Genomic DNA, 14,664 nt, shown 5'->3' on the forward strand with positions numbered 1-14,664 from the left:
TTTTTAACTGACTATCTGAAAAGTTCAGGATATAAAGCTGTATAAATATTTAACTACTTAATAGGCACATCTAATTGGTTCATGGAATATGTATATGTCTGTAACAGAAGCCATTGGATATGGTAAGTTTATGGGTGGTGTGACAAAAAGGCTTGTCTCAGTGAGACTTGTCTGTTGGATGGCAGGTATATAGCACCCAGGCTGAGGTACTGGCTCCTTTAAATCTCCAGGGCAGGAGAGGCTAGTGCCCTGCAGTATGGTTAGAGAATGCTGGAGCCAATTAGGGAATGCTGGAGCCAATTAGGCAACAGCTGAAGCATTTAAGGTGAGCCTGGGTGTGCAGCAAGGGTCAGTTTTCTGAGAGACTTGGAGGTTGAGCCTGGTCTAATTGAAGGTCACTCTCAGAGCAGGGCACAGTGCAGGAGCGCTGCCTGTGTTGGGAACCCCTAGAGGAGCTGGGGGTGCCACCTGCCACTGCGAGGGAGCAGGGGGAGTCGCGACCACATAGTTCAGTTTCTGAGAGAGACTGAGAGGGGCAGGCAGGACTGACGACAAGGTCCCCTGATTCTGGGACTCCAGAAAAGGACTGCCGGGCATTGGCAGTGAGGATTTGGGTATCCCGTGTGTTGAAACGACAGTCTGGTGAGACGTATGTTTTCTTGAACTGTTTACTTGCAAAATACCAAGTTGTGATATATACTGCTTTACTGTGGAAAATAAAGCACAGGCAGGAGCCTGATCATTTTGGTTGCAAACCAGAGTTGTCTGTCTCGTCTGTGAAGCCCAGATTACCATCCGCTACCAGCTGCTACCAGCTAAATCCCCACAATTGGTGCTCGGATGCGGGCAGACAGATCCTTAAAGAGACATACATATTTGTACTAAAGCAGCAAGATGTGCCATAGAGGGACAGAACTGCACCATGATGACTGGTGGTCACAGTTTCTAGCAGACTGGATGAGAGTCTGTGGGCCCAGAGGGAAAGCGGCAACAAGTGTTGCATTGCAAGGAGCAGGAAAAGCTCCCTGTGTGTTTTCTAACCAAGAGACTGAGTTTTGTGTTCTACAGCGAGACTTGTTCCAGGATTCCTTAAAGGGACAGCGGCGTGTGGACTTGCAACAGATGGCAAAGGAAGTGAGGAAGACTTCGCGAGTGGTAAAGGAGACCGCTTCATCTGGATGCAAGCTTGGAAAGGCGTTCCAACAAGGTTTTGGAAAAGGCCAAGGAGATGGGGCCCCAAGGTTGGAGCCTGTGCAGTTGGCACAAGTGCAGCATGCCAAGGAGAGAGGCTGTGCTGGATTCTGGTCTGGAAAGGTTTGCCAGAGTTCATCCCCAGCAGTTCCAGAAAGTATACCCTACAGGAATGGTAAGACTGTTCTTAAAGGGGTGGTGGAAAGGGAACGGTATGCTGGTGGGGTGAAGGACTGGGACTGTGTGCTTAAAGGCAAGGTCCTGGGAGCTGATGTAAAGGAAGAAAGCAAAGAGTTAAGTGCCTGGTCAGAGTGCACTGGGTCTCTTAAAGGGAAGGTTGAAAAATCAATTGAAGTAAAAGTGGATGGGATCCAATTATGGGTCACACTGGATGCTAAGTTACCCATGTCTAAGGTTTTGCATGAAACCCTGATGTTTGTTTTATCCCCGCAAGAGATCCCAAAGATACAAGAGCTGCCTAATAAACCAACTGTCTGTGTGACTTTTGAAACAACAAGAGGGACAGTTGGCCACTCACTTGTGGTTGTTGAGGACATTGATGTGGAAATTATTCTGGGAACAGACTTTCCCCTATTCTGGGAGTTATGGGGGAATGACAAATCTTTGGTTGAGGGGCAAACAAACCAGTTGGCTAATGTTTGTTCTATGCAAAATGTTAACTGTAATTCTGCTGAGAAATGTCCAGATGTGAGTAATGAGAGTGTGACTGTGGGGTGTGAGGTAACACCCATGGTACAAAGTTTAGGGGTGACCCCTGGTATTAATGTTCCCCTAGAGAGTGTGAATGAGGTAATTCACAGTGGGAAACACCTGAATGCAGAGAAGGAGTATCTGCAAGAAGATTTCTTAAGTAAAAAGTGTGCTAGCGTTATGCCTGAGGTAAAGGGAGTAGGGGTGACCCCCAATGTAAATGTGTCCCTAGCAGGTGTGACTGATGCAGTGAGTGTAAATTGCTCTGAGTCTGTTAAAACAGAACAAAATGTTGCCTGTGTGAGTGGTGATGATTGTGCAGCTTTGTTGCAAAAAGATGTTGCAACTGATGCAAATGAGAGTCTGCATGTAGAACTGCTGAGCAAAGTATGCTCAAGTTCTTCAGTGAACGAAGGGTTAAAGCCATGTGTTGAGAGTAACTCTTTGTTGCCCGGTTGCAGCTCATCTCCTGAAGGTCTTAAAGGGGATGAGTGTACTAATGAGCAATCTCTGTCAACTGCTATAGCTAAATTGATTGAGCTAATTGAAAGGGAAAGATGCACCCACTGTTATGTTACTGGGCATGTTGCGGCTAACTGTCCGCTATATGCGGCAATGCAAAGGTCACTAGAAGCCTATAAGGAGTGCTGGGGAAGTAAGGCACTGGAAAGTGAGTTCAGTGAGAAGTCAGGTGAACTTCCTGAACTTATTAAAGGTCAATCTGTGTGTGTGAACAGAGCTGATGGCAAAATTGAAGTAAAAATTGGTAACATGGCAGTGAATGGTGGTAAGCCAAACAGTGTGTCTGAGGAGGTAAATGAGGAAAAGGTAAAACTACCTCCTGATTCTGTGTGTGAGGATGTGTCGGCCACAGAACTGGTCTCCAGTGAGCTGAATTGTGTGAGAGTGGAAACACAATGTGCTGGAGAGAAAAATGTCATGACAGAAAAGTGTGCTTTGCTACCTGAAGGTTTAATGCAAAGTGAGAATGTCTCCCTGTTGTGTGGTTGTGAGTCCACCTGGGAGTGCCTTAAAGGTGAGGTGAAAGACAAGCCCTGCACCATGTATGACGGGTCTGAGAGTGTGTGCAATGTGGAACCAGTAAGTTGCACCTATTGCTATGCCCCAGGTCATACTGCTGACTCTTGTCCTTTTGAGCGGTCTGCCACTGTAGCTGCCCAGCTGGTGGAGACAATGGAACAGTACTTTAAAACTAAAGAGTCATTGTGTGCGCAAGATGATGCAGGTGGAGGCTCCCATTCCATTGATAGCAAACTTTTTGAGGTACCTGATAAGACAGGTGAATGGGTTGAGCTGACTGAGTGTCAGGTTTTGAGTGAAAATGGAACTGAGTGTTCTGAGGTAATTGGCAGCCACATTGCCAATGAGAGTAAGTCAGATGGAGTGACTGTGGAGGAAAGTGGAGTTACTTTGAAGCTTCCTCCTAATCAGTGCTGTGAGGTTCTGGGCACCCCAGATTCTGTCTGCAGTGAGAACCTGGTGATGAATCAACTGGCTGAGGAATGTCTTAAAGGCAAAGTAGTGAGGTCTTTGCCAAATGCTGTGGAAGGAGATGTTCACACAGAAAATGTGAGTTTGGCAGAGAATGTTGATACAAATGATGCCAAATGTGTGCTAGATGTGAACACTGAGTGTGTACCAGGCTGTGTGACACATGACAGTGTGCGAGAAGTGACAAATGCTACCAGATGGCAGGGTGCATCTAGTGAGCAAATGCTTAACGGCAAAGACAAATGTTTGCTAGTAAACCTAGTGTTGCAGGCCAAGGAAGAGCCTACTGTAGGTTTTGAAGCGGTGAGTGATAAAATGCCGTGCGTGCATGATTTTGACAAAAATGGTGAGGCATGGGTGTCTGACAGTGTTAGCAAAAGTCTGGCAACTGTTTCCTCCCCATTAGATGAGAAGCAGAAGAAGAAAGTGTGTGTGGCTACTCGCATAGATACACACGTGTTAGATCCCGGTGATATAGGCAATAAGGCTGCCTTAAAGGGTTCTTTCAAAGGTGACCCACCACTTTCTGTTGATGGTAATAAAGTGGAAAATAAGCCTGAAACTACAGAGGCGAGCTTACTGGCAGAATGCGAGTCTGTGCATGATAAAGATGACTCAACTAACTCAGATGTGATAACCCTGTTGAGTGAAGCGATGCAGGAGTATGAAAGAGGGTCACTAATGCCTGAGAGAAAGGACTTGCAGAAAAGCATGTGTGTGTACTCTCAGACTGAGATGAGGGTGTTGGATTTTTCCCATGCTGGGGAAAAGTCATGCTTAAAAGGGGGTGTGAATGGCACCTGCTGGTGTAGTGAAAAGCTTCTCCCTATCCCTTTAACGAAACACAAAGTGGAGAGACTTGAAATAGAAATCCCTTTAAGAGAAAGAGAGTTTCTAGTGGGATTGCAAGGTGTTTCGCCCCTGGGTCAAAACAAAGGGGGGGGATATGTGAGAGAGGCAATGGAAAATATCGTTATTTGGTGTGTTTCCACCAGGGAATCAGTGTCCGAACCCACGGGCTCGAACAGAGGGGGAAGGTATGTGACAAAAAGGCTTGTCTCAGTGAGACTTGTCTGTTGGATGGCAGGTATATAGCACCCAGGCTGAGGTACTGGCTCCTTTAAATCTCCAGGGCAGGAGAGGCTAGTGCCCTGCAGTATGGTTAGAGAATGCTGGAGCCAATTAGGGAATGCTGGAGCCAATTAGGCAACAGCTGAAGCATTTAAGGTGAGCCTGGGTGTGCAGCAAGGGTCAGTTTTCTGAGAGACTTGGAGGTTGAGCCTGGTCTAATTGAAGGTCACTCTCAGAGCAGGGCACAGTGCAGGAGCGCTGCCTGTGTTGGGAACCCCTAGAGGAGCTGGGGGTGCCACCTGCCACTGCGAGGGAGCAGGGGGAGTCGCGACCACATAGTTCAGTTTCTGAGAGAGACTGAGAGGGGCAGGCAGGACTGACGACAAGGTCCCCTGATTCTGGGACTCCAGAAAAGGACTGCCGGGCATTGGCAGTGAGGATTTGGGTATCCCGTGTGTTGAAACGACAGTCTGGTGAGACGTATGTTTTCTTGAACTGTTTACTTGCAAAATACCAAGTTGTGATATATACTGCTTTACTGTGGAAAATAAAGCACAGGCAGGAGCCTGATCATTTTGGTTGCAAACCAGAGTTGTCTGTCTCGTCTGTGAAGCCCAGATTACCATCCGCTACCAGCTGCTACCAGCTAAATCCCCACAGTGGGATTATGGGTATATATTTCCTATATGTAAGAAATGGAGAGAGGTCTCTGAGCATGTAAGGCCTCAGGCTGCGTGTTTAGATGCAAATAAAGGTTGGTCAATTTTAATACCAACTGTTGCGGCTTTTTATGCGACCTGGAGAGCACTGCCCATGTGTGACGTTTTGTGACACACATTATCGTGACATTTTATAAATACAACAATGATCGAGTTTAATTCAAATTTATACCATACCAACTAATTTTAGTTAATCAGCCCCTAACTATTGGTTTATCAATTTTCATCATATACATCTTGTATGTATGTATGTATATATAACTTTACTTATAAACTTTTTATAACTTAATCCCACTCCTCCAATGACACTGGTTATAACCCCTCCTTATGTCTCATATTCTCCTCTTGTTGTATTGGAAGCTTTGGCAAACAGGGCCCTCCCGGTATTGGTGCATAAATATAAGCAATTGTAATAATGTGTCTGTGCTAGTGAAATGGCATTATCTGTATGTGAAACTGTTACGCCTTGTTTTTGTATCCTCTTACTCTCTAATAACGATAATAACAATAATATGAATAATAATAATGTCATACATGCAGTTATTCCCAGAGTGATGCACACTTACACTGTCAGAAGTGATTGTTTTAAAAAAATATATGTTTAATAAAATTACTTAGGATAATTTTTAAAACACAAACAAAAAAAAAACAAGCGTCTTTACTTTAGAAAAGGTGCAGAGAAACACAATGCATTAATTAAAACCTTTGATTCTAAATCTACACAAAGGACCTTACACAAGGGCACTATTCTGCATTATTATCATTACAAGATTGTTTCCAGACTCCCCATACTTTCTCATATTCATCAACACTTGGTCTGTGTAAATAGTGCAAGTGGCCAAGTCATCTTGAGAACAAGCGATGTAAATATAATCCCTTTATTGGCTAGCTAAAATGGTAGTAGTTAAATAAGTTCCATTCTTATTTTTTATATATATATATATAAGATATATATATATTTATATTGTGAATAAAGTAAAATATAGGGATATTATAAGTCACAGAGGAGTTCCATGGCCGTATAAAGGTTATTTGTGGCTTTTGTATATTATATAATTAATAAAGTACCCCCTATTGTAACATATAGGGATATTATAAGTCACAGAGGAGTTCCATGGCCATATAAAGGTTATTTGTGGCTCTTGTATATTATATAGTGAATAAAGTGCCCCCTATTGTAACATATAGGGATATTATTAGTTACAGAGGAGTTCCATGGCCATATAAAGGTTATTTGTGGCTCTTGTATATTATATAGTGAATAAAGTACCCCCTATTGTAAAATATAGGGATATTATAAGTCACAGAGGAGTTCCATGGCCATATAAAGGTTATTTGTGGCTCTTGTATATTATATAGTGAATAAAGTACCCCCTATTGTAACATATAGGGATATTATAAGGCACAGAGGAGTCCCATGGCCATATAAAGGTTATTTGTGGCTCCTGTATATTATATAGTGAATAAAGTACCCCCTATTGTAACATATAGGGATATTATAAGTCACAGAGGAGTTCCATGGCCATATAAAGGTTATTTGTGGCTCTTGTATATTATATAGTGAATAAAGTACCCCCTGTTGTAAAATATAGGGATATTATAAGGCACAGAGGAGTTCCATGGCCATATAAAGGTTATTTGTGGCTTCTCGTGGCTAAAGGTCTCTATCTCATACTTACCATACTAGATCTCCTTGCAGTGTTTGACACAGTCGCCCACCCACTCCCCATACACATTTTATACTCAGCTGGCACTGCACTTTCTTGGTTTAGAGCTAAACTTTCTGCCCATTTCTTTAAAGTTGCTGTCTAACTCTACCTCCACTCATGCCTTCTCTCTGTTGGAGATCCTCAAGGCTCTGTTGTGGGCCCCCTATTGCTCTCACTCTGTACTACTTCTCTAGGGAAACTTATTCAGTTATTAGGAGTGCAGTACCCCCTTTATATTGATGAAACATAACTTTACATGCTTACTCCTACCCTCTCTCCTTTCCCAAGTTACAGACTGTGTTTTTCTGTCTCCTCCTGGATGTTACAGTGACACCTAAAACTGAATCTCTCTAAAACAAAATGCAGTATATTTCCTCCAACATCCTCCCCTGTCCCTCAGGTTTCCCTCACATCACCTTCCAATTACCCACACAGGCATGCTGCCTAGGAATTATTTTAGACTCCCACCTGTTTGTTACACCACACACCCAGACACATGCCAAATCTTGTGCAACATTGCCTGAATACACCCATACCTCAGCTCAGATTCAACTTTAACACTTATTCACTCTCTTATTATTTTCTGCCTTGACTACTGCAACTTATTCCTTGCGGGATTTCTAACACATCGCCTTTCCCAACTCCAGCCTGTTCTAAATGCTACTGCCAGACTCATTCATTTATCTCACCGCTCCACATGCTCTACATCCCTTCACTGACTCCCAGTCTCCTCTGGAATCAAATTCAGATTACTAACACTCACATTCAAGGCCCTTAACAATGAAGCCCCTCCCTATAACTCAGCTCTGATATCAAAATACCCTCCTTCATGCAATCTACTCTCCCCTTCTTTTGGGCTTCTGCCCGTCTCCGAGGCTTTCTGCCCCAGCCTATCAAATTTTCACTTACCTCCAAACCCTGAAACCATATTCAGTGTATCTTGATTGATCAGACATGTACAATGTACCATAGATCACCATTTTGTTTCTATATGTTTCACATGTACCCTAACTCATTGAATTGTAAATTCTTGCAAGGAGGTTCTGTTTGTTTATATATATATTTATATAATGCACTGCGTAAATTGCTAATGCTATATAAATAAATTATGATGATGATGGTGATTATGAATTTAAAATCCATCCCTCCTTTGCCAGCACCATCAAATTTTCCTAAAACAAAAAGCAGCTTTCTCCCAGCAGCCATTTTCCCTCTGACACATCTTCAGTGACATTTACATCAGCAAACCGCACACGTGCACTGTGCAATGAAGAATGCAGGCTTACACAGGCAGAACTTACTTTGCTAAAAAGTCCTGCTTGGATTGTGCCCTGTAACAATTAAACTGAGCTCAGGAGAGGAGGTTGGGAGAAAAAAACTCTCCAGCGAAAGCAGAGTTTCTATGGAAACCAACCGTGCCATCTCTTCATTGGCTGCTAGACTGGAGGGTGTGTTTGGTAATCTGAGTTGAGATGTACTGAGCATGCTCAGTAAGCCAAGAGACAAAGTCAGTTCCTGAGGGAGGGGGCCGAGTGGGTTACAGGAGGAGAATGAATCCCAAGTGATTAAGGGGATGCTGCAGCCTTACTATTAACCTCTGAATACCCGGAGGCTGTTCTCTAATTAAGTGTTTTGTGCAGGTTTAAGCAGTCTTGTTCTTCTGTGCTCACACTCTGTCGGCCGCCTTCAAAAATAGGAAAAAGAGTTTCTTCAGAATATCGCAACACAATATTTTCCACAATTCAAATGTTAGCAGAGCCAACGTACAACTCTGACACAGTAACAAACATAGGGTCACATATATGAGAAAATGCCAGTATCCGGCGCAGATATACAGAGCTAAAGCAAACGGAATTTTAAAAATGTTTCACCACTCGTCCAATGGCTTCTTCAGTTCAACTGAGTGGTAGGGAATTTAAACCCTTAAAGGAACAGTTCAGTGTAAAAATAAAACTGGGTAAAATAGACAGACTGTGCAAAATAAATAATGTTTGTTGGGCATCTATAAAGGCTGGAGTGAGCAGATGTCTAACATAATAGCCAGAACACTACTTCCTGCTTTCAGCTCTCTAAGCTGTTAGCAGTCAGTAGCCAATCAGTGACTTGAGGGGGAGGGGCATATGTGACATAACTGCTCAGTTAGCTTGCATTTGAATCTGACTTGCGTACTCACAAACTAACTGAACAGTTATGTCCCATGTGCCTACCCTAAAGTCACTGATTGGTTACTGACTAACTAACAACTTAGAGAGTTGAAAGCAGGAAGTAGTGTTCTGGCTATTATGTTAAGACATCTGCCCACTCCAGCCTTTATAGATTACATTTCTGCCTAACTAACTATATTAGAAATATTTTATATTTTGCGCAGTTTCAATTTTACACTGGACTGTTCCTTTAAGGGGAGTATAGTCACAGACATCCAGTCACAATGGTGCCATGATTCTCATTGAGGCAGGTGTTCTTTTTTTAAATGATGTGATAGGAAGTGTGAATGTTGTAAAACCACAGAAAGTGTGAATTGTTGTAAAACCACCGGGCTAAGGATGTTTAAAGCCTCATTGTGGTTGTGGTTTCATAGGCTCCCTCCTCTAGATGGAGGCAAAATGGCCTCCTTCATATTTATTTTCCATTTTCTATTTGTTTTTGCTCCAAAATCAAAGCTGTGTCTTTTTTCCTACCTATGGAGAAAACACATGACTTCCAGTGCACTAATGTGTATTTGGTGCATTTCTGTTGAAGCTATTGACACAACCACTGTGGGAACACTGGAATTACCCTGTCATCCAGGGTGGTGGTATTTCCAGGATCATTGCATCAATAGGCAAGCCAAATTTACACTTACAGTTGTAGAGATCCATAGGGTTAACAGCCCTATATGGCTTTAAATCCCTACACTTCCTATGTATCTGTTGATAGGCAAAGCCTAGGTTTTATATTTGCTTATTATTATATCTTCTATTATTATCTTGTAGTATTGGCCCAAGGATTTGTAACCACTTTCTGCACAGTTGCTCTGGGTGGATGTGTTCCAGAGAGCCTGGGATCAACAAGGCTCAGTAAGTGTTCTGCCTTAGAAGGACTGAAATTGGGGAGCAGGGACCCCGTGAATGAGGTTTAGCCAATCGAATGGAATAGTTACTTTCATAGCACATTCTAGCAATGTGAGATTCCTAGAATATGAGTGCAGAATTAGTTAGGAAAAGCAGCCTGTGCTCCAACAAGGATTGATAGCAGGGAGTATCTCTCCCCTGGGCAATGCTTGCCTAAGTGAAGGGACTGCGGTATAGATGAGTCTGCTGTAGGGGATCCAGACAACACCCAGAGTCATTGAAACCCTATGAATGAACCTTAAATCCCCTAACCTGTCTTCTCATGGTGCCACAGATCTGCCCATGAATGTGCCTGGTACTTATTAAACTCTACTGCCTCAAGTGCTGCTGTATTAACCCTGTGGATTTTGTCTTGGACTAATAAAAGTTTTTGCTTAGTAAATAACCTCTGGCATGCTTATTTTTGTTTTATTACATATGGCAGTGGTGGGGTGTAGTTACACAAAACCATTCTCACTATACTCTTCCATCTAGCGTAGGCCCATCCTGTGTCAAGAGAATTCAATGTAACCTATGTTAGCCGGATTAGGCATTTTTTAGCCAAGATTGGGTTACACTAAGGTTCCCATTCAGCCCCATTTAGAAGCTTGGTCCCCAAGGAAAAATGCCCTGTGAAATGTCCCCGTCTGCTAAATTTAACATGTAAAGTCCTCGCTATTTAACTTTGCTTGCCCCGACACTGGCGATCTGTGAGATAAAGCTACTTTGTGTAGGAGTGCACTTCTCAATATTAGAGTGGTGGGATTGGAGAGTCTGCGAGAGATTGAATTATCATTATCTTTAAATGGTCACAGAACCCCTCAGTGACTTCTAATATCCTTATCATTTACAGTTACATTACATTATCCCTTATAATACATGAGTGATACTCAGAGTTCCCTGTATAACTCAGCCTGCAGCCTTGTGCCTTTATATGGGGGGCACAGAACCCCTCAGTGACTTCTAATATCCTTATCATTTACAGTAGGGGGTACATTATCCCTTATAATACATGAGTGATACTCAGAGTTCCCTGTATAACTCAGCCTGCAGCCTTGTGCCTTTATATGGGCACAGAACCCCTCAGTGACTGCTAATATCCTTATCATTTACAGTAGGGGGTACATTATCCCTTATAATACATGAGTGATACTCAAAGTTCCCTGTATAACTCAGCCTGCAGCCTTGTGCCTTTATATGGGCACAGAACCCCTCAGTGACTGACTAATATCCTTATCATTTACAGTAGGGGGTACATTATCCCTTATAATACATGAGTGATACTCAGAGTTCCCTGTATAACTCAGCCTGCAGCCTTGTGCCTTTATATGGGGGGCACAGAACCCCTCAGTGACTGCTAATATCCTTATCATTTACAGTAGGGGGTACATTATCCCTTATAATACATGAGTTATACTCAGAGTTCCCTGTATAACTCAGCCTGCAGCCTTGTGCCTTTATATGGGCACAGAGCCCCTCAGTGACTGCTAATATCCTTATCATTTACAGTAGGGGGTACATTATCCCTTATAATACATGAGTGATACTCAGAGTTCCCTTGTGCCTTTATATGGTCACATGGTTCTATAGCTTTATAACAATCTAAAAGGGAGAAACAATTCTATATATTTCAAAGCCAAATTAAATAATACCTTTCATTTTCCTTTGTATAAAAAATCCCAGGCCAAAAGCAAGGAAGAGAACAATCACTCCGACAGCAATAAGGATGTAAGTAATATTTGAATTCTTGGTCTCTGTTTCTACAGAATGAATAGAGAAAGGCAGATCATTACTGACAGACACACTCACACCCATAATCACTGAATTACACACACACACATATGATTCGGCAGTACTGGCATATCCCAAAAACACACGTTACATGTGTATATAACCCTATGTATTACCATATTTATATGCCTATTTGGATGGGCCTTTGCCAGTTATAAAGTCACTCACCAAACGGAACAACCAGTGTCTTCTCCAAGCTGCTGTGATCTATATGGCAGGAGTAAGTGGCGCCCCCCTCTGGTGTTACCCCCACACTGACTCTGATCTGATAGGTGCCATCAGGGTTTGGCAGGATCTGTGCTGCCTCCTCTGAGTGAATCTCATCTCTCCCATTCTTTATCCATTTGACAACTACATCTCGGGGGTAGAACCCATACACCCGGCAGTGCAGTTTGGTACCACTCTCTGAGTTTGACATCTTTACACGGGGCACTGATAGAAAAAAGGAAGAATACAAATCTTAAAAGTACTTTAAAAAGCTTGCAAACATGTTCTTTTTATTCTTTTGCTTTTGATATCTAAGTTTCAATAAATTGATCCAGAATTATTGCTTTGTGAGCTCACCTTTCTTATCCAAGTAACTCTTTATATATGGTATATACAGTTTCAAATGCTGGGTACATTCATTTTCCAAGAACAATTTATCTTTCTTTGCATTCGCGTAATGTTTAGTCCATAACTGAGTGAGTAGCACGGCTTCTTGGGTCGCAGGCACAAACTCCACTAGGTCTTTATCAAACACTATGAGCTGTTTGCCATCTAATGCCACTTCTTGGTATACGTCAACTGTACCATCTTCATGCAGCACACAGGCAGCCTTGGTTTGGTACACGTGATTAATATCTGCAATACAAAGGTCCAGAGTTACATAGAAATTCTGATAAAAGTCTAATAGTTATAACCTAGCATGGTACAGGCAGACAGATAAAACCATACTACTATTATCAGCCAGACTCAGTAATGGATTAAATGGCACCATTCATATGAAAATTGTTTTTCCCCTGGATGTGTGAGCTAACTGAGACTCCAGTGGGGTGGAAACAATACTATTTTGATTAAAACAAATTTCATGTAGCGAGCTATATGCCATCCACACTTAGTGGGAGCTCCCAGTTTTGGGGAAAATAAGCATTAGAACTGGAAGCAATGGAAGATGACCACAGTGGCTCCTAACAGGACTATGGGGAAAAAACCTAGTAGCAGATTTGAGTTATTTTCTTATTTTTCTTACTACTTTGAGGGTTAAGGCACATTGGGAGGTTTATAGTGATTTGCCACCCCGAAGATTTATTCTCAAGTGAATGAGAATTGCCTCACTTATGCCTTGTCTAATGGCACAGGGCTCCCCTGCATTAAACGAGGTGCAGTTTTCAATAGAAAGGACGAAATGCAATTGCCTTGAATGTGGGGTATTTATAGGATTTTATCCCCCTGCTTTAGAGTGATAAATCCCCAGGGTGAAAAAAACACTACAAATCTCCCCATGTGTTATCGCTCTAAGGGTGAAGACACACTGGGCTACTAGTAGCAGCTACTTTTCAAGGCTACTAAACTCCAGAAAATCCCCTGCCATAGACAATACAGAGAATTGCCTCTGCTAAACACACGGAGAGACAATTATCAGTAAGTGATCAGCATTGTCTATTTTAGTAGCTGTGACAAGTAGCTGCTACTAGTAGCCCTGTGTGTCTTCACCCTAAGGGCTCTGGCACATGGGGAGATTAGTCGCCCGCGACAAAACTCCCTGTTCATGGGCGACTAATCTCCCCAAGTTGCCGCCAGTTGCCATCCCACTGGTGACAATGTAAGTCGCCGGTGGGATGGCACACGCGGCGGTGCGATTTCGGGAAGTCGCCGAAAAAGCCTCACGAGGCAACTTCGGTGATTTCCCGAAATCACGCCGCCGCGTGTGCCATCCCACCGGCGACTTACATTGTCGCCGGTGGGATGGCAACTGGCGGCAACTCAGGGAGATTAGTCGCCCGCGAACAGGGAGTTTTGTCGCGGGCGACTAATCTCCCCGTGTGCCAGAGCCCTAAGAGCCAGCAAGCACGGGCTATAGCTGGCTTTTTTTGGTTTTAATTTGTGTTCAGTTATTTCAATTGGATATTTTTCTTACCATGAGTCTTGTTTAAAAGGTCCATAATAAAGTTCATCCTCGCTTTCTGTGTACTTTCTGTGTCTCGTGCATTTTTGGTCTGAATATCAAAGTGTTTGGATAATACATTTAGCGATGGATACAGAGGCTCACAGCGGCGGGTGTCACTGTTGTACCTCCCGTACCGCACGTCATCCACATACGCAGCGATTGAGTATTGCAGCAGGCCGGGTTGAGGGGTAGATAACATCGTTATATAGAATTTTAGTGTGCGACTGCCTAAAAAAAGCAAAAACATCAAGAAAATATTAACTGGATAAGTGATAAGAACCGCTCAGGAACTGGTAGCATAGCAGGGCCCAATGGGCTCCCAGGGTACTAGATCATTTCCAGGAGGGCCCACACCCTAGTAGGCCCAGCCAAGAATAATTGCCAACAAACCTTTCCCCCATTATGCACCTACATAACAACTATAATATTTTATATATTTTATATTTTTATATATATTTGTTGCAAATTACAAAAATAAAATGGTCAAAAAGCCAAATGAAAACAGAAGTTCATTTCCATGAATCCTCTTTATTTTTCCTAAACAGGAAGTGCTCCAGCGGCCATTTTAGGAGCATTGGTGCTCATTTTCCTCACATGCATCTTGGAAAACAATAATGCGTTGCCCTTGAAATTGGGTGAACTAGAAAACATTGATGGGATTAAGGTTCTCGGCATCTTAAACCTGGTGTGCTTTTTTGTCAGTCTAAAAATAGTCAGATAAA

General features: G+C 42.8%; 1 protein-coding gene across 1 annotated transcript; it reads right to left on the reverse strand.

The window, feature by feature from the left end:
* Positions 1-11,953: 11,953 nt before the first annotated feature.
* LOC100496639 (major histocompatibility complex class I-related gene protein) lies at positions 11,954-14,141 on the reverse strand. Its single transcript, XM_031891825.1, has 3 exons — positions 13,913-14,141; positions 12,358-12,636; positions 11,954-12,225 (listed from the first exon to the last, which is right to left on the reverse strand). The coding sequence occupies exons 1-3, from the start codon at positions 14,139-14,141 to the stop codon at positions 11,954-11,956; spliced, it is 780 nt and encodes a 259-aa protein (XP_031747685.1).
* Positions 14,142-14,664: the final 523 nt, after the last annotated feature.

The sequence above is a fragment of the Xenopus tropicalis genome, chromosome 8 (genome assembly GCF_000004195.4).
Source record: "Xenopus tropicalis strain Nigerian chromosome 8, UCB_Xtro_10.0, whole genome shotgun sequence".
Classification (NCBI taxonomy): Eukaryota; Metazoa; Chordata; class Amphibia; order Anura; family Pipidae; genus Xenopus; species Xenopus tropicalis.